This window comes from Mus caroli, unplaced genomic scaffold (genome assembly GCF_978045245.1).
Source record: "Mus caroli unplaced genomic scaffold, Mus_caroli_1 scaffold_4, whole genome shotgun sequence".
Lineage (NCBI taxonomy): Eukaryota > Metazoa > Chordata > Mammalia > Rodentia > Muridae > Mus > Mus caroli.
The window spans coordinates 40,888,962-40,908,639 of NW_028227259.1; the positions used below are offsets into that span (position 1 = coordinate 40,888,962).

General features: G+C 46.8%; 1 protein-coding gene across 7 annotated transcripts in view; it reads right to left on the bottom strand.

Moving 5' to 3' along the window:
* Positions 1-19,678, bottom strand: part of Slc2a9 (solute carrier family 2 member 9) — a 128,424-nt gene that overhangs the window by 84,751 nt on the left and 23,995 nt on the right. For all 7 annotated transcript variants that reach the window (XM_021162163.2, XM_029478108.1, XM_021162164.1 and 4 more), the window contains 2 exons: positions 14,754-14,914; positions 1,963-2,087 (listed from right to left, as the gene is read on the bottom strand). In XM_021162163.2, the coding sequence (XP_021017822.1) occupies positions 1,963-2,087; positions 14,754-14,914 (286 nt within the window). The remainder of the gene's footprint in view (positions 1-1,962; positions 2,088-14,753; positions 14,915-19,678) is intronic.

Sequence of the window (19,678 nt, forward strand, 5' to 3'; positions counted from 1 at the left end):
TTTCAGCAGCAGAAACCATGGAACTTCTTCTGTAGCTGGCATGGCTTGTGTCCTGATGGGGAACTGTACCACAGGGTGTGTGGGCAGCTCTGGGAAGGTCATGCCTGGACCATGTCCGGTACAATCTCTGACCAACCCTAAATCCCCACTTTAAACTCTGTACTCTATGTGAGTTTGTCTCCAATGCCATGCTGAATCATATATTTCTATATTTCTATATAAAAGTAGTATGCTGGGGGCTGGAGGGATGGTTCAGCGGTTAAGAGCACTGACTGCTCTTCCAAAGGTCCTGAGTTCAAATCCCAGCAACCACATAGTGGCTCACAATCATCCGCAATGAGATCTGACTCCCTCTTCTGGTGTGTCTGAAGACAGCCACAGTGTATTTACATATAATAAATAAATAAATCTTAAAAAAAAATCTCCAAATCTACTAGGGAGAAAAAGGGTGCCCTACGTTCTTAATCTGATTCGATCAATCCATGAGAACTTGGGCAAACAGTATCTTATTGATAGATCTTTCTACTTCTAGAATGTTCAGGATTACTTTTGTTTTGAAGCAGAGGCTGAGATAGACCAGGCTGGTCTTGATCTCAGTGTGTATGAAGCCTGTCAAGGGTGACCTTGAACTTCTGATCTTCCTGCTTCCCCCTCCCATGTGACATGGGCCACCATATCTGATTTTACAGAGTGCTGGGGACTGAACTCGGGGCTTTGTGAATGCTAGGCAAGCACTCCAGCCACCAACAGCATCCAGCCTCACATTTGAATTATTTATCATACGCACACAGCCAACCTAGCCCCAGTCTGGCTTTCCTCACTTCCTGTACAACTTCCTTACCTTAAACGCCCTCACTTTGCCCTCTGTGCTCTAAGGATTTGGTGAGAAGAAAGGACACGACATCTCTGGGCCTTGGCACGGCTTCAAGAGTCAGTGTTCCAGAAATCATAGTGCGTTTTAAATGTTTCCCCTATTCTTCCTTTTCTTCTGCTCCTTTCTGAATAGCTCCCAGGAAAAAGGGCCTAATCGGCATTTATTTTGAGGCTGTGGCTGTGAAAGAATTGCATTCATCTGTGAACGTGGAAATTCAGAAAGCAACAAGTGCAGCGTGAGTTGGGAGGCAGGCAAAGGCAAGGGGGAATGCGGCCGATGAAATAAGAAAACCTCCAGCAAGCAGGGTTGAGCTTTGCTGGGGAAGCTGTCGGGCAGCTCCCACCTACCCAGCCTTCCTCTGTCTTGGTTCCAATCCTGGCTCTGCCCCTTTACAAGCTTAAAATTAAACTCACAGCAGCAGCGCTCCTGACAAGAATATCCCACCATACCTGGGGTGGGTGCAGGCAGGCTTGGATTCTGCCAGACCAAGCACTTCACACATAGGATGACTTCATTCTGGCATCATCCAACCAGGGCAGCCTTGCTATTTGGTCCCTCTATGGAGCAGGGGAAAGAGACTCAGAAAGCTAGGAAAGCTACAGTGCTTGTCCCCGCTTGATATCTATCTGCTCTGCCTTGTTTGCTTCCTAGGACTTGTACCTAATTAGATGCCTTCTGCCCCCGCAGCAGGGTCCTCCCCAGTACACAGAACACAGGGCATAGTCGGTATTCTAATATGTGATGAATGAATGGAAGAATGAGCAATTAGAAGCCCAGGATCCTTGGCCGAGCTAGCAGCTTACCACCTAGAGTATAGAGTTTATAAAGAATTCATCAGAGGGTGGCATGGCACACTGTAAACCATCTGGGACTTTGGCAGTGACTCAGCTCTACCAAGCCTGGTTTTCTCAGGTTGGTTGCTACAGTGCTGTGTAGGGGAGGGTTTAACACCCCTGGCTGCCCTACTTTCTGTGGAATTCTAAAATCTTGGTATCTCCCAAGTCTATCTCAGTCCCAAGCACCTCTCTCCACTCTAGACAAGCCCTGTGAGTTTCACTGCCTTCCTCCCCAATTGCGTGAAGTCTCACCTCCATCCACGCCCATGATGAACCGTCCCACAATGAGCATCTCAAAGGTTCCTGCCCGGAGTGAGCATGCCATCAGCAACGCTGCGGAAATGGCAAATCCATTGTTGACCAGCAATGTGGACTTCCTGGAAAGAAAAGAGAGCCAATAAGGACAATGTGCTGTGAGGTGTGACAGTGTCCTTTCTCCCACAAACAGAGAAGCCAGTTGCTCCAGAAGGCAAACATGGGCTTAGGAATTGAGGTCACAGTCTGTCCCTCACTCCCACTCTTGGCTGTATGACCTTGAACCTGGCATCTACTCCCTGTGTCCAGGTTCACAGTGGGGTAGACAAGGGGCACCGCCAACTTGAAGGCCATTAATTCCTTGTGGTAGGAATTGATTTCATCAATTCTGAGTTTTATTTAACATTTTTAAAAGACAAGTTATGATGCAGGAGCTTGGCTAAGTGCAAAAACAGAAACCACTCGGTATTCTAGTGGGAAGACCATAGCATGTGGAGTCAGATAAACCATGATAAAAGAATGATTCGGGTGCAGACTCTGAAAGGGGCGTGGTACTACTCTGTGGTGCTAGTGTCTTTGGGGCTTGGGAAGGGAACCCTGAGGAGCTGGCTTGTACCTCCTCTCTGCTGGGCACTTGCTCTGCTTCTGGGGACTGGGGACAAAAGCTGGAGCTGGAATGGGTAACCAAAGGCACTCAGGCAAACAAACAAACAAATCCGGGAGGTGCGGTGCCTAGACAACATCTGGGCAGCCAATAGTGGCATCCTACTGTTCCAGCTGGCAGACTTGGCCCTCTGTTTCTCTTCCCTTCTTCCCTCCTCCCTACATCTCTCACTTTCTCCTTCTCCCTCAATAAAACAATCATATTTCTTAATACTCGACAGGCAGCTTAGATTTAATGAGCTACAGTTTTAGATGTAAAGCTAGATTGGAACCATCTAGCATTGCCAGAGAGACTCCCCTGGTAATCGTTACTTTCACCGCTGTGGTTCGGGACCGCTGTCTGTTTCAGGAATGTGTCCCTAGGCCCTCACAGTTGAGATTCATGCCTCACTGTGGGGGCTGGATTCCTGTTCCTGGGATAGCTCTGTCTTTGAGGAATGAGGAGGCTGTTTTCTTTTCCTCACTTACAGAACCAACCCAGCAGCTCCCATTTATTCAAGCCTTGCTGTGTGACAGGCCCTAATCTAAGCACCCAACCTAATCTTAGTTCTTGGAGCAGTCTTCTGAGGCAAGTGCTCTTAGACGCTTATGTCATACAAAGTTAGCCAGGACCCTCAGACATTAGAAGCTTGCTGTGAGTTGTGAAGTTGAAGAGTTTGGAAAGCAGCCTACCCCACCCTTAACCCCCACCCCCAAAACCCCATTAAATGAATTAAGAAGCATGAAAATTGTTTCATAAATTACAAGAAGCAAGGGAATTTCAAGAGTTGGTTTCCCTTTAATAGTTAAGTTTCTTGAGCTCTAAGAGAGCTCTCTCTGTGACTTCTGCCTCATTTCGGCATCTGAGCTGCATTCTCTCCCTTTCTGCATCTCCCTGGGCAATACTGCAGCTGCTGGCTTTTGCAGCTGTGGCTATGGTACCAAGACACACAGCAGCATCCTACAGCAGCAGATGGCTGAAACAGCCCAAGTGCTCACCAACAGTAAACTAAGTTGTAAGTCCATTCCCTTGGGTATCAGAGGTAGCTTTCTATACTCGGAGGTAGCAAGAGCTCTGAGAGAGAAGTAAAGAAGAAATGTGTAGAATTTGGTGCAAACCATGTAGTGATCTATGTGGAAAAGAAGTGTGACTATGTATGTGTATGCTTGTATATGTATCTGTGCATGTGTCTGTGTGCATTGCTGTGTGTGTGTGTGTGTGTGTGTGTGTGTGTGTGTGTGTGTGTGTGTGTGTGTTAGGCATGAACCCTGGAAAGACACCCAAACTTGTAATACTGGGTATCTCCAAGGAGGACTGAAGGACTGGGGGGCAAAAATGAAGAAGGAACCCTAAACTTTGTGTCCATTAGGTCCTTTAGAAAACAAAGTCATGTGGATGGACTAATTGGCCAAAATTGATGTGATTTTATTTTTTAAAACCTAATTTAAGTGGACCTTCTGATGGAAAACCAGTTATGCCAGTGATATATCAAGATGGCTAAACATGATTAGCGTGTGTGTGGTGTGTGTGGTGTAGATACATGAGATGAAGGGACAGTCTGTGTCCCAGGGCAGAGTAGAACAGTATGGGATTCATCTCTCTACTCAGAACAGCAATTACTCTAGTACTTATCAACTGTTTGCCTCTGGAATTTCCCTCTCCATATTTCATGATACAGCTGACTTCAGGTAACTGTGATGGAGACAAACAAGATCCCAGACAGTAGAGTAGTGTGCGGAACCAGAACAGTGTCTATCGCTTGCCTGTCTTTTCTCCATGCTTTTCCTTTCTCTACCTTGCTGCAGGATTGGGATGAACGGCCTCCCAAGGGAGCGTGTGGGAGTACACACACACACACACACACACACACACACACACACAGGATCCCCCATCACAGTTTCTCTGCTCCCATTACTAAGGGTGCATCTCCTCTACGACCCGGCTGTGGTCCCAGCAACTTTGCCCAATGGTATGTGACTCTGGTCTTTGGACCACAGTGAGACTGCCTTTCCATTGTGACTTTCCATCCTTGAGACAGGAGAAGCTTAGCTGTAAAGAGGAAGGAGGATACTTCTTGAAAGCACATTTTTCTCCTCATAACTTCCATTCATGGATCCAGTCTTTTTTTTTTTTTTTAAAGATTTATTTATTTATTATTATATGTAAGTACACTGTAGCTGTCTTCAGACATTCCATAAGAGGGCACCAGATCTCGTTGCGGATGGTTGTGAGCCACCATGTGGTTGCTGGGATTTGAACTCTGGACCTTCGGAAGAGCAGTCGGGTGCTCTTACCCACTGAGCCATCTCACCAGCCCCATGGATCCAGTCTTAACCCTTAAGGCCTCATAGGCCCAGCCCTGTTGGTAGATTCTTCTCAGAGAGGCTTGTCAGAGGCAATAGTTTCCCAGATCTGGCCAAACCAGTGTGCCCTCACTCTGAGAATGGAGAAGTAATAAGCCTGATGAGAAATTAAAACTCAGCTCGCTCACAGACAACCTCTCAGTGACATTACTGCCGTTAAAGTGGATGTGTGCAGCCAGAAGATGTGAGAAAGTCATAGAGTGGCCCTCAGGCTGCTCCTTAGCTTCACAAACAGCGCTTTTACACAGTCACCTGACATGGAATGACAGTGCTATACCTTGACTATGTCAGTGTGGCTAGCCAATGACAACCCAGGGGACATGCAGAGAGACAAGCTGAACTTTGAACTAAGTATTTCTGGTGTCCCCTGCTGACAATCCTTTCAGCCACAGTCACTCATACAGAGACACTGCTAAGCTACCCTTTCAAAATCTACATGGTGTGCAGCTGTCATAAAGACACTCCCTAGCAAACTGGAAGCTTTGCTATGAAGCAAGCAGAGTCTTAAACTCTGTGTATTCACTGTATAAGTTAGATTTGTTTAAAAAAAATGTGATCAGATAGGGGACTAATATCCAATATATATAAAGAACTCAAGAAGGTGGACTCCAGGAAATCAAATAACCCCATTAAAAAATGGGGCTCAGAGGTAAACAAAGAATTCTCACCTGAGGAATACCGAATGGCTGAGAAGCATCTGAAAAAATGTTCAGCATCCTTAATCACCAGGGAAAAGCAAATCAAAACAACCCTGAGAATCCACCTCACACCAGTCAGATTGGCTAAGATCAAAAATTCAGGTGACAGCAGATGCTGGTGAGGATATGGAGGAAGAGGAACACTCCTCCATTGTTGGTGGGATTGCAAGCTTGTACAAACACACTGGAAATCAGTTTGGCGGTGCCTCAGAAAATTGGACATAGTGCTACTGGAGGATCCTGCAATATCTCTCCTGGGCATATATCCAGAAGATGTTCCAACTGGTAAGAAGGACACATGCTCCACTATGTTCATAGCAGTCTTATTTATAATAGCCAGAAGCTGGAAAGAACCCAGATGTCCTTCAACAGAGGAATAGATACAGAAAATGTGGTACATTTACACAATGGAGTACTACTCAGCTATTAAAAAGAATGAATTTATGAAATTCCTAGGCAAATGGATGGACCTGGAGGGCATCATCCTGAGTGAGGTAACCCAATCACAAAAGAACTCACATCATATGTACTCACTGATAAGTAGATATTAGCCCAGTAATTTAGGATACCCAAGATACAAGATACAATTTGCAAAACACATGAAACTCAAGAAGGACGAAGACCAGAGTGTGGACACTTTGCCCCTTCTTAGAATTGGGAACAAAACACCCATGGAAGGAGTTACAGAGACAAAGTTTGGACCATCTAGAGACTGCCACACCTGGGGATCCATCCCATAATCAGCCTCCAAATGCTGACACCATTGCATACATCAGCAAGATTTTGCTGAAAGGAATCTGATATAGCTGTCTCTTGTGAGGCTATGCTGGGGCCTGGCAAACACAGAAGTGGATGCTCACAGTCAGCTATTGGATGGAACACAGGGCCCCCAATGGAGGAGCTAGAGAAAGTACCCAAGGAGCTAAAGGGGTCTGCAACCCCATAGGTGGAACAACAATATGAACTAACCAGTACCCCCAGAGCTCGTGTCTCTAGCTGCATATTTATCAGAAGACAGTCTAGTCGGCCGTCATTGGGAAGAGAGGCCCTTGGTCTTGCAAACTTTATATGCCTCAGTACAGGGGAATGCCAGGGCAAGAAGTGGGAATGGGTGGGTAGGGGAGTTGGGGGGGGTTGGGGGACTTTTGGGATTCCATTTGAAATATAATTGAAGAAAATACCTAATTAAAAAAATGTAGCCGGGCGTGGTGGCGCACGCCTTTAATCCCAGCACTCGGGAGGCAGAGGCAGGCGGATTTCTGAGTTCGAGGCCAGCCTGGTCTACAAAGTGAGTGCCAGGACAGCCAGGGCTACACAGAGAAACCCTGTCTCAAAAAACCAAAAAAAAAAAAAAAAAAAAAATGTGTATGGGTGTTTTACTTGTAGGTATGTCTATGCACCACATGTATGCCTGGTGCCCACAGCGGTCAGAAGAGGGCATCAGAGCCCCTGGAACTGAAGCTACATACAGTTGTGAGCCACAAAGTGGGTACTGGGACTTGAACCTAGGTTTTCATTGAAAAACAGGGAGTGATCTTAACCACTGACCCTCCCTCCAGCTTCAAGTTGGATAATCTTGAGGAAACAAATCTGTATATACCTTAGTCAAGGCCATACTACTGAGTGAAGATCTAGCCTTCCAGTGACCATGACACAATTGGTCTTCGAGGGTAGATGCGCTATTCACTCACAAACAATTATTCCTTCAACAAATATTCACAACCCAGGAGTGAGTGCTTAACAACAGTTCAGATTCTGGCCTATAGGACAAACACCATGACATTCTTATTCTTAAGTCTTCTCAGTAAGCAACGTAAAACATGTGGCATGCTAGAGGTGATGAACACTGTCAAGGCAGCTGAAGCAGAGAAGGCGTATCATTTTACAGAGTGGACCAGAAGTGTGTGTCTGGGAAGGTGGCATGCAGGCAAAGGTGTGATGGAGAGACGGACAGCAACACTCCAGGTGGAGAGAAATAGACAACATCATTGAGGTCAATATGTCTGGAGACAGAGGACCCGGGAGGACGCAGCTGAAGCAGGCAGGTAAAAAAGAGTGACAGGGGAGTCCCTGAGGAATGTTCTGAGCCAACAGGAGGTGTGAAGGGAGTAGCCACAGAAGACAAAGAAAGGATGGACTTGACCAGACTTCTAGCATGGCTGCTCAGTCTTCTGAGCTGTTCTTGGCCAGGAGTGGGCAGGAGCTATCAAGGGAGTGTGGGTAAGTGCTGCTGTCCACAAGGCTGACAGCAAGGTAGGTTGAGAGAAGCAGCAAGGTCCCTGCATATTTTTGAGGACAGACTTGCTGGGTTTACTGTGAGGCAGACAGAGGTGAAGAGCGAGAGAGAAGCCAAGATTCTTCTGCGGTTCTAGCCTGCACCTTTACGACGACGCTGTCCCCAGTGGTGTCCCGGATGACTTGCAGGAAATGTTAGTCACCTCTGAGTCAGACAGGAAGCATTTGCAAACAGGGATGCACCCTGTCTAGTAACTTCATCATATTAAATCTTCCTTCCCAAAATAACTCCAGCCTGACAGCCTCCTGGAGAAGATGAAAAACTTATTCACAAATAATTCTGAGAGCTGACTCCCTGGGGCTCAGAGACGGCCTTTAATCATCATGTTTCCATTTTCTCCCAAGGATAAGCATAGCAACACAAAGGAGGGCCATCAGTTTTGAGAGCAGAATCCCAGATCCCCTGCAACTCCACCCGTGGTGCCTGATTCACTGCTGGGAGCTTCTCCAATGGTCTCTGGTCTTCCCTGTGTGACCCAGAAGGTCACTAGCTCTCTGGCAGGGAGGAAAAGCTATAGGGTAGTGGCGAGGTTGGGCAGCAGGCCCTTGAGAAAGGCTCAGTTTGAGGAGATTTGGGCTGAACACGGGAAGATCAGGGGAAGCCTGAGAGCCACCTTCTACAGGCTCAGCCTTCATAGGATCAGGATTGCCCAGGTCAGTGGGAGGAGGGACCCGAGAAAGGCGAAAATGGGAGTGGCACTGATTCAGTAATGATGAGGAGTCAGTCGTGGATGCAAGCTGTCAGTTCAAGGGCTCTCTCTTTGCCCGAGGATTCCCATCATTCTCCTTTCTCCCTTATTCTGTAGCTTTCTCTCCTCTCATGCTTTAGCCTTTCCCTTCTCCGTCTTTTCCTTCTCCTTTCTCATTCTTTTGCCTTCTCCCAGCCAGAGAGCCTGAACCCCGTCTCTCATTTACTAAAGTTACATCGTTAAGGTTTTGATCATTATGAATGATTATTTTAGAAACCCATAAATTCTATGAATCCTGAGTCATTCATCCCAACCTCTGCTCCCTTAAGACAGAAACTCACTCAAAGCAAAAGCACATTCCCTTGGAGTTTTTACATAGCCTGTTCTTCACGGGTAGCTGGGCACAGCTCTAATGGTTTCCTGGTACAGCAGACAGCAGTCTTTAGTAACTGTTCTCATGGAAGAACAGAAAGGCAACAGACTACTAAGGTAACAATGACTTTATTTTTTTTTCTTTATACAAAGTTTTAAAATGTATGCAAGTAAGGCAGCTAGCCCTCTCTAATATTTCTCCAGGCATTGTCATTGCCAACCCTCCAAGTAGCTAGGAGAACGAAGTACTAACTTTTCGTATGCTTAGACATCATCTTCTAATTCTCTAATCTTTGTTTTCTCACCCCAGCAGTCCCACGGCCTCGCGCACTCTCCTCTAATACTGTTTGTTTCTGGATCACACACACGCATTTCTCCTTCAAGATAACCCCATCTATCATTAGCGTGTCTTTATAGATTTCTTTTCCTATCCATACCTTTTCTTCTGGAGACCACTTTCGCTCTCTATCCTTGATGTCCCCAAGTGTACCTTGGCTAATTAGTGCAGCAGGCATTAGACTGGAGGGCACATGTATCTCCTCATAGTTCCAAGTTCAAGACCGAGTCTGGCAATGCGTAATATCTACAAAGGATTGTGTAGGCTTTTATGGCCTCTGTGGTTATGTGATCCTTTCCCATGGCCCTAAAGGCCAAGTGGAAGGCCTGTCCCGCATCTTCCACAGCCTCATGACCACCCCCATTCCTCATTCCTGAAAACCGCATCTGTTTCATTTATTATGGAGTGATTAGCTCTGAGTAAGGGGAGAACTCTGTTCCCAAGAAAGGAAGATTGAAAGTAAAATAGAAGAGATAGCAGATCAGTTTCAGGCCCTTAGCAGGCATCAGCACACATGGGGATCATGGGTATCAAAGGCCTGGCGATGCTCCAGGGGCAGGAACTGTGTCACACCTCCCCTTAGGCAGCCATGTTGGACCCAGCACAGGATTTATGGATGGGAGACAGAGGAATGTTGCTTTGGCTTGCAGTTGAAAAGCCCTTACCAGCAAGCCCTAGTGAATGGAGAGGCTGTGTGTGTGCCATATGCCTTTCAACAACTTGTTAACCCTACTAGGTCTGAATGCCAAGATGGTCCTCACTCCATCCTTCCCTGCTTCCCTGCTTAGATTCTACTGTTCTTCATTTCTTTCTATGTGCTTGATAGAGCTCAGTAGTTAAAGGTTACCCTGTGTGCTTCTGCTGTGCTCAGCGTGGCTGAACATGTTGAAGATCTCACCCAAACGTCAGAGGATCAACCTCCATCACTTTTCACTGAACTTGAAGCTCATTGTTTGGCAAGGCTGGCCAATGAGCTTCAGGGATCTGTGTCTCTCCCCAGCTCCCTAACTAGAATGAGGTGACAAGAGGTGGCCATCACTCCCAGCTTCCTGTGTGGGCTCAGGGGGAATCTGAACTCAGACTCTCATGCTTGCACAGCAGGCCTTTTACCAACTGAGCCATCCTCCAGCCCAGCACCTAGCACTTTTAAGGTAAGTATTAAGAGAGAGATCTGTGTTGGTCTATGCTGACCCTCCATCAGAAAGATTAACAGGAGGAAAGCAGGGCTGAGAGATGGAGAAAAAAAGACAGATCAATTTGGTTTCCTTATGACTTTCTGTGAGTTCAACATAAGTCATGTGTGCCAACAAATTCCCTTGGGTGCTACAGCCAACTTGATTTGGGCACCATGACAGGCATTCAAAGACTTCCCAAGTGACACAAGACACCATGTAAGTTTGCGTAAATTGCATCATGTTCAGTCCTCACAACTGCTCTTTGGGGTGAATCCTGCTTATCTGTAATTTAGACTTTCACCTTGGGGGACCAGCTGCCTCTCGCTGAGCCTGTTACCCATTCTCAGTACTTACAGGGACTGTGAGAGCCTGCAGATAAACTTCTCAGACTACCCCTCCGTCCCAGTGGCAGCCCTGGACCTCAGGAATGGCACTTTTCTTGTTCACAAACCCAAGTGTGTGTGTGTGTGTGTGTGTGTGTGTGTGTGTGTGTGTGTGTAGTGCCCACCCCCATCCTGACAATGGTTCTGACACACGAATTGTCTGAGGTCTGATTAAGGATCTGATTTCAAAGCCCATGTGAGTTTTCTTACTTTGTTTCTTGTTTTTACCTATTTCTAGAGGTAAGAGTCAGATTCAATGACCCATGCAATGAGGACAATTATAACACGGTTTAAAACACGTGCACACCACACAAATACTGTTCAAGCACCAACGATCCACATCAGGAAGAGTTCATTGTGACCACGGTGCTCACATCTCACATGGCCATGGGAAGCATGATGGCCGACTCTTGTCAGTTCTAGGATGAGCATCTTATGCCCAGCATCTCCTTCAGTCTCGGTGGCAGCTCACCCACGTGCCACCACTTTATTTCCATGCTACTGTGAACCAGGTGGGCCCGAGAGCTCACTCAGGAGAGTTCATGTGCCAGCAGCATCAATGCCCAGAGCTGAAGCTAAGCCTGTGGTCATGTCTGCGAACTGAACACATATTGTCCTGTGTCAGGAGAGAAAGAGAGGTCTGTGGCTACAGCAGAATAGAGATGAAGCCAAACAAAGGGACCTGGTTCCATCAGAATTCTCCACAGTCTGAATTCTCCCAGTTGGCGACTCTGGAGGAGGAGGAGGAGGAGGAGGAGGAGGAGGAGGAAGAGGAGGAGGAAACTGTACCCCTGGGGCCTGCCTAAGCTGATGTGACCCATCTCTAGAGACTGTTCCTGGCTATCCAAGCTTCCCTGTCTCCATTGTTCACTGATCATATAGGTTTTTGTGGACCAGCCACAGCTGCCACCCACCACCTCTGAGAATGTTGAGGTTATGAGTAGCCAGTCACGCCCTCACTGCTGGAGTTACCAGTATCCAATCCCAACTTGAGCAGAGACCCAAATCTACTCAACTCTCCTGGTCACGCTGTGAAGCATGCTCTAATGGCACACCCAGGCTCCTACAGCTGTCCCTCAGCCCCTCACTATGATCTGGGCTTCCTCTCCCTCCCTGACAATCCCAGGAGATATCTCAATGTTTGGTCAGTTTGGTCTGGATCTGCATTTCTGACCAGCCCTGCTCTTTGCAGTGTAGACAAGCCACTGAGCCTCATGGGTCATCAGGTTCACTACTTGTAAGGCAGGGTGAATGGGGTAGATTTTTGAAGTAGCTGATCCGTGGTACATTGAGCACCAGACTGTAGAGGAATGTTAAGAAGTGGTAGCCTTCTCTTCAGCTTAGCTCTTTTTCCTCCCAACAGCTATTTAAGCTGAACTTGAATTTAGCCTTGATTCCCAGAACAAGGAGAAGGGGAGTTGGCACTGGCTGGAGGCTCAGTATGGATGGCACCCTCTCTCTGGTCTCAGCAGCACCACTCCTGCTGGGCCAAGGTGAGAACTCCTCAATTGCCTAGAAGTTCAAGGTGTTCAAGATGTTTCCAAACACACTTTCCCTTTTCCTTTCTTTCTGCTTTACAGCCTCCAAGTGAGAAAAGCATGTGTTAGGAGATGAGGTGACAAAGTCCAGAATTGGTGACTCAGAGAGCATTTGGCCCCCCAATCCCAGAGCACCTTCCTCCATCCCACTGCTTGGGTACAGAGCCTCATTAAGGAACAGCCTTAAGGCAGGAGTGCACAGCCAGGTACAAGATGAGTAGACAGCACCATCCACAAAGCCTTGGGGTAGGGAATGACTGTGCCTAACTGGGGTAAGCAGGAGGGCTGTGTCCTGCATAGGCCAGAGGTTTAGCAATAGCACCTTGGGCACCCTGGTCAGTGGTGCTCTCTGGGTACTTATTGTGTGCTCACTCTGGGTACTTATTGTGTGCACACTCATTGTGTGCTCAGCAGTCACAGACATGATAGTTCTGTTGCCAACAGAGAGCCCTGCCCAAGATCTGCTTGAACCATGAAAAGATGGTGCTGCTCCCAGCGTGAGCTCAGCCATGTGTGAGCTGGCTGAGCCTACCTCTCTGGCATCCCTTGTTCATCCGTAGACCCACCAGAGGAGAGCAGATGAAATAAGAGAGTATGTGACAATGTCTGAAACATCAGGGGACCTCAGAAATCATTTCTTACTGCCCTAGGCAATGGCTATGCTTTCTTAGTACTGAAAGCCCATAGTTACTGCTCTGGACCTGGACGTAAGGACCAGAGAAACCCCAGAACTTCCCCTCGCTCACTGGGTACCATATCCTTTTATAGGCACCATGTGGATGCTTCCAACATGGGCCTTCAGAGAACCTTGATGAATCATTGGTACTCTAATGAGCTTTTTGTTAAGGGCATTAGGCAGCATGGGAAGGAATGAGTAGGGCCCTTCTTAGAAGTGTTTTTGTAACTCCAAGGTCTGAGAGATTTTTCTGAGACTTAATGGATTCTTTCCCCAGTTTATGTTAATGCAAAACAAGATGTATTGAGCTACCATGTATGGATGGCAAGGTGACCACAAACACACGGTCTGTGTTCACTGAGATACTTCCTATGATGTCCTCTCTCCACGCCTTTTCCCTAGCACCTGTCACATTGCCTTGGTGGAAACCATCATCCTGGGCTTGGAAAAAATTAGATGACTTGGCCAAGGTCATGCATCTAGTAGTGAGAGACTCATGTCCCATGATTCAGGTTCAGAGACATGAAACTGGCCAAGACTGTCCTGTACACACACACACACACACACACACACACACACACACTTCAGCAGCCCCCAAGAGGCTGCTGTTAGCAGAGAGGAGACAGAGAAGACAGGGGAAGAGGGTCTGATAACCAATCTGCTCTGAGGAGGATTCATGTCATAAATAAGTTAGGGATGAGACAAAGTGAAGTGGATCTGACTGGAGAGATCTTGGGGAGGGGGGACTTAAGATGGGGTGTGTGCGTGTGCATGTGTGTACTCTGTACTCATGTGTGTATGAACTTGTGTGTGTGTGTGTGTGTGTGTGTCGTTCATGGGTGCACTATTGTGTGAGTGCATTTGAAAGTCAGAAGCCGACCTCAGGAGTTATTAGTCAGGTACCTTCCATCGTTTTTTGAGAAAAGGTCTCCCATTGCCTGGAACGTCACCAAGTCAGCTACACTAGCTGGCTTGTGAGCTTCCAGGAGCCCTCCCATTTCAGTTTCCTGTCTCGCCATCCCTGAGATCACAAGGACATGCCACTGTGCCCAACTTTTTATGTGGATTCTTGGCATCTGAACTCGGGTCCTAATGCAAGGCAAGTGCTATACTGACCGAGCCTTCTCCCCAGCTTGAAACTTGGAGTTTTTGATACTTAATTTACTACAGCCTTATTGGTGATGGGAACAACCTGAAACTCTCCAAGTGTCCACCAATCACACAATGGAAAACATCCCGAAGAGCTGTTTGTCTTCAAGGATGGCCACTCTGTGCTTCTGTGGAACAACCTGTAAGGCTCTGTGCTGGGTGTTCTCCAGTTCTCCAGACCCAGACCCATTCCCCTCCCTGCTCTACTCTGGCCTCTGGGATGGAAACAACTAGGCACCATGGTTACCTGCAGCAGACTAGAAGGCCTGGACACTGGCACCCTTGTTCTTCCCCACTGGACACTGGCACCCTAGCTCTTCTCCCACCCCCTTGCCCTGCATGCAGTGAAGTCTTTCCAGTTAAACTGTATGCGCTCCTGTTGCCTACAGGGACACTGATAATGACTCCTTATGATCAATACAGAAGTGACCTCCCCCCCCACACCAAATAGAAACAACACCCCTACCTACCTCCCAAGAAACTTTCCAATCATCTTCACCATCAGCGTTCCCACCAGGCCACCAATCGCAAATATGGACACAGTCACAGACCAGAGCAGAGTCAGGGTATCCGGGTCAATGGGCTGTCCATGCCTCCTGTACCAGGTTTCATTGTAAAAGGCCTTGATATACTGGAAACAAAGAGCAGAAGGAGTTAGTTCCTTCTGCCCTACCCACCACTAGATGCAAAACACAAAGGGCCTGCCTGTACAGGGCACTCTTGGCATGTTTGACACCACAAAGAACTCCTCTCTTCATCTTACTGGGTTCTTTTAACAGATCTGGGAAATGGTCTTTTACACTGCAGGAAGGAAAACTGAGGCTTGGGATGACAGCATAGCTTATTTGGTAAGTCACAACCTGGGAGTCAAACAGATCTGGCCCTAAGCTCTGACTTCAGTGCACAGTGACATCAATTTTGAAGTGTGTTAAAAGTTCACACTTCAGACAGAAGAGCCACCATGCAGTAGCAAAACTATTTTTCAGAAGAGACAATCAGCATAAAAAAAATGTTCATTTTAATTGAGTCAAAATTCAAGTCGCTTATTCTTCAAGAGACATGACTGAAAAATAAAGACAGGGGCCTAGTGAGGTGGTTGGCTCAGTGGGTCAAGGTGCTTGCCACCAAGCCCAAGGATCTGGGTTCAAGCCCTAGGATCAACATGGTAAAAGGGGAGAACTGGGTCTCTCAAATTGTCTCTGTCCTCCATACATGTACCATAGCATATACCCCCATACAAATAACTAGTGCAATTAAAATTATTTTTAAGTGAAGATAAGCCACAGAATAAGTTAAAATATTTGTAATGTATATAGCTACAGAGGAAAAGTCTCTATGATACATTAAGAGCTATAAAATATCCATTAGAAGACACATACAGGGCTATAGAGATGGCTCAGCAGCTAAGACCATTTGTCCAGTGGACCCAGATTCAATATCCAGCACCCACATGGTAGCTCACAAGCATCTATAAATCCAGTTCTGAGGGATCGGACAGGTGCTTTTGGCCTCCTCAGGAAACACAGGCAGACTTTACAGACATACACGCAGTCAAAACACCCATAAACATAAAAATATTTTTAACAGTAAAACACATATAATTTAAAATGATCAAGAGACCTGCACAGACCTAAACCACATGCACATGTCCAATTAGGAAACAACAGACTCGATATCATTAGTCGAAGAGAGATGCACATGAAGCCACGCTGGGATCTGTTTAGACACCCTCTCCATCCTCATCACTGCAGCTACATTTGAGGCAGGGACTGGGCGGGTCTAACGTGCAACAAAGACTGGGTTTGTGGCGCTCTGCTATCCAAGGAAGTTCACTTCCCCAGATATGCATGGTCATATATTGCTACTAATATGGGCCCACAAGCCTCAGCATGGTAGCATATGCCATTACAGGAAAAGCTTGGGTAGGACACTCACAGACATGAGCTCCACGCTTGTAATATAAGCAGTGTCTCCACTCACAGGATGGAAATGATGACTCCGACCTCTAGGGGCTGACGTGAGGGACAATTGTCCAGGACTGGAGTGGAGCTCATACAATCCCCACTTAGATAAAGGTGCTTTCATGCCCAGCTCCACAGGTATATTCTAGAAAATCCCATTACACAACTCTCCTACAGGCCAGGGATACATCTATTCAAATGTCCGCAGTGACATTGCTCCTAATAATTACCCCAAACAAGAAACAACCCAGAAGCTCATGGCAGAGCAGGTAAGCAAACTACAGAGCAATCATAACAGAAAACACGACAGCTGCAAACATGAACAAACTATGGCTCCGTGCACACAGAGGTCTCAACAATTATAAACAGGTCTGGGGCCAGGGGAAGCTTGCAGAAGTAATGAATGTGTTGAAATTCACAGTCACCATTTCTGCCATTAGGCAGACAGGACCACAACGCAGGTTATTCTTGCTCTGATCTTGGCCCCTATAGCAGGTCTACACTGAAACATGAGGTTCAACTCTCTCAAGAGGAGTGTAGCCAGCGCCTACCCTGGAGAGTGCCTTAGTACCTCGTTGGCAGCAGTGAATAACTGGGAAAGAACTAATAGGTGTGGGCTTGAAAACAAACAGCATCTTGCCCTCTGAGCTGTGCTGCATCTGGGAGCATGGTGGGCCACGGGAAGGTATGCAGTTATTAACTGCCAAGTGCTGCTTTGGGAGCCTGTAGAGATTTGTTGCTTCCTTTATGGAAAAAAAAATCACAGATCTCTACAGAAAGCTCTAGAAACTAGAAGTCCCACATACAGCCTGTGTCCCTTACAACACGCAGCTAGGTTTCCTGGAAAGCCTTCCAAAATGCTGCCAGGGACCGTTAGTCTGTCTTCCTGCCGGGAGGGAAGCCAGCGATGGCCCAGGAGACAGTCTGTGGTCACCGGAGCCAGGTGATGAGACTGCTTCTAATTTATCACAGGAACAGTCATTGAATTTGAGATCAGCAAACTGCAATCCATCAGTGTAACCTGCAGTGTGTGACACAAAACAGGTGGCTGTATACATGCTTGTCTTAAATTTGGGCTTCTGCTCAGTGCCATTCGAAATGACAAGGATAAAAACCAAACAATCAAATGAACAAACACAAATGTGAAACAGGCACCCCTTCTTCATACCATGGACTCTTCTAAGCTCGGGGCTGGCGCTTCATCATCTGTGAGGGCTGGCATTTTAGGCTCTCTTTAGAGCAGGTGAGGATTTGGAGACAGAGCCATAAAGGGCCTGTCCAAGCTCACACGTTGATGTGTGCTGTCTTCAGGAATGAAGCCCAGGCAGTGGGCTCAGACAAAAAAAAATTTTTTTGATTTTTTTTATATTTTATGCACATCGGTGTTTTGCCTGTGTGTGAAGGTGCCATATCCTCTGGAATGTGTGTCTGTGTAACGGACTTCAGTCCCCTGGAACTGGAGCTACTGTTGCAAGCTGCCATGTGGGTGCTAGGAATTGAAGCCGGGTCCTCTGGAAAAGCAGCCAGAGTTCTTAACCCCTGAGCCATCTCTCAGCCCTGAGACACAAATCTTAATCACTTTATTTCAACTCTTTTTAAGAATTAATGTGTATTTATCTTTAAAAGTTCATTTATTTATACAATGTCTTTTGCTCATATCTATCCCCCTTTTCTGCTCAGTGCCCACCCATTCTATCTCCCTCCAACTTCCCCTGGCCCCACCTCACCCTCCCAGCCTCAAGCCTTACTTTTCCAACTCTCTTAAAAAGGTTAGGGGTTTGTTTTGTTTGCTGTTGGTGTTGTTTTGTTTTACTTTGGTTTGGTTTTGGGTTTTCTCTGTGTAGCCCTAGCTGTCCTAGAACCCATACTCTAGACTATGTTCATTGGCCTTGAACTCAGAGATCTGCCTGCCTCTGACTCCCAAATGCAGGGATTAAAGGCATGCACCACCACCACCTGGCTAAAAACTTAGTTTTAAAGATTTTTTTAAATGTGCATAAGTGATTTTGCCTGTATGTGTGCCTGTGAACCATGCACATGCAGGGTCACAGAGGGACAAAGATGGCATTGGAACTCCTGGGACTGGAGTTACAGATGGTGGTGAGCTATCACCTGGCTGCTGAGAACCTAACCAGGTCCTCTGCAACTGTAACAACCACTCTCAACTGTCGAACCATCTCTCCAAAGTGGCTGTCTTAGTCAGGGTTTCTATTCCTGCACAAACATCATGACCAAGAAACAAGTTGGGGAGGAAAAGATTTATTCAGCTTACACTTCCATACTGCTGTTCATCACCAAGGAAGTCAGGACTGGAACTCAGGCAGGTCAGGAAGCAGGAGCTGATACAGAAGCCATGGAGGGATATTCTTTACTGGCTTGCTTCTCCTGGCTTGCTCAGCTTGCTCTCTTATAGAACCCAAGACTACCAGCCCAGAGATGGTCCCACCCACAAGGGAACCTCCCCCTTTGATCACTAATTGAGAAAATGCCTTATAGCTGGATCTCATGGAGGCATTTCCCCAACTGAAGCTCCTTTCTCTGTGATAACTCCAGCCTGTGTCAAGTTGACACAAAACTAGCCAGTACAGTGGCCAACTGGTTTTTTTTTTTTTAATGTGCATATGGGTGCACTGATAGATATAATCCAGAATTCAGCCTTGGGTGTCATCTTTCAATAACCATATATGCTTTGTCTGTTTGAAACAAGGTCTCTTTTCCAGGTCTAGAATTTGCTGACTTGCTTAGCTGACCTGTCAGTGAATGCCAGCATGCTGACTGTCTGCTGAGCAGGAGACATTTGTGTCCCCATTTGAAAGAACCACAGAGCTTGCTAGACCTAGCTATGATGGAGTCTGTGTTATCTTCTGCTGCCTCTCAAAGGTGTGTAACTCTATTCCTTGCACTTGGGTCGGGTTATAGGAGCACTCGCCACCCAAGGAGTGTGGGCTGAAGTGACTATGTGAGCATGTATCTTCATTGTGCTCAGTACCTGTCCCTGTCAGCTGGGCATTCCCCAAGATGCAGGAGAGGGGCTCAAAAGCACCTGAGAACAGTGGAGACACAGACTATATAGAGCAGAATTCCATACCACTTGTCTTTGATAATGACAAGAGTTTTAAAAAGAGTGGCCATAGTGTTGAGCCACTGTGATACTGAGCAGATGAGTTTTAAAGGACAAAGCCCATGACATCACTACTCACAGTGATGCGAGGCTTCAAAGGGGCAAGACTGATGCCATATCATGAGGGTGAGCAGGCTTGAACATATAGACCTTTTTACCCAATGCTTCCTTCTAATGCTTTAGGGAGAAGTGTCAACTTCCATTTGAAGAAAACATCCTGCAATCCAAGTTGGTCTTTAGGCCACTGTGGTAGTGAGATTCAGGGCCAGCTCTGCACCACCCTCATCCTGCTTCTCCTGCTTTACCATTTCAC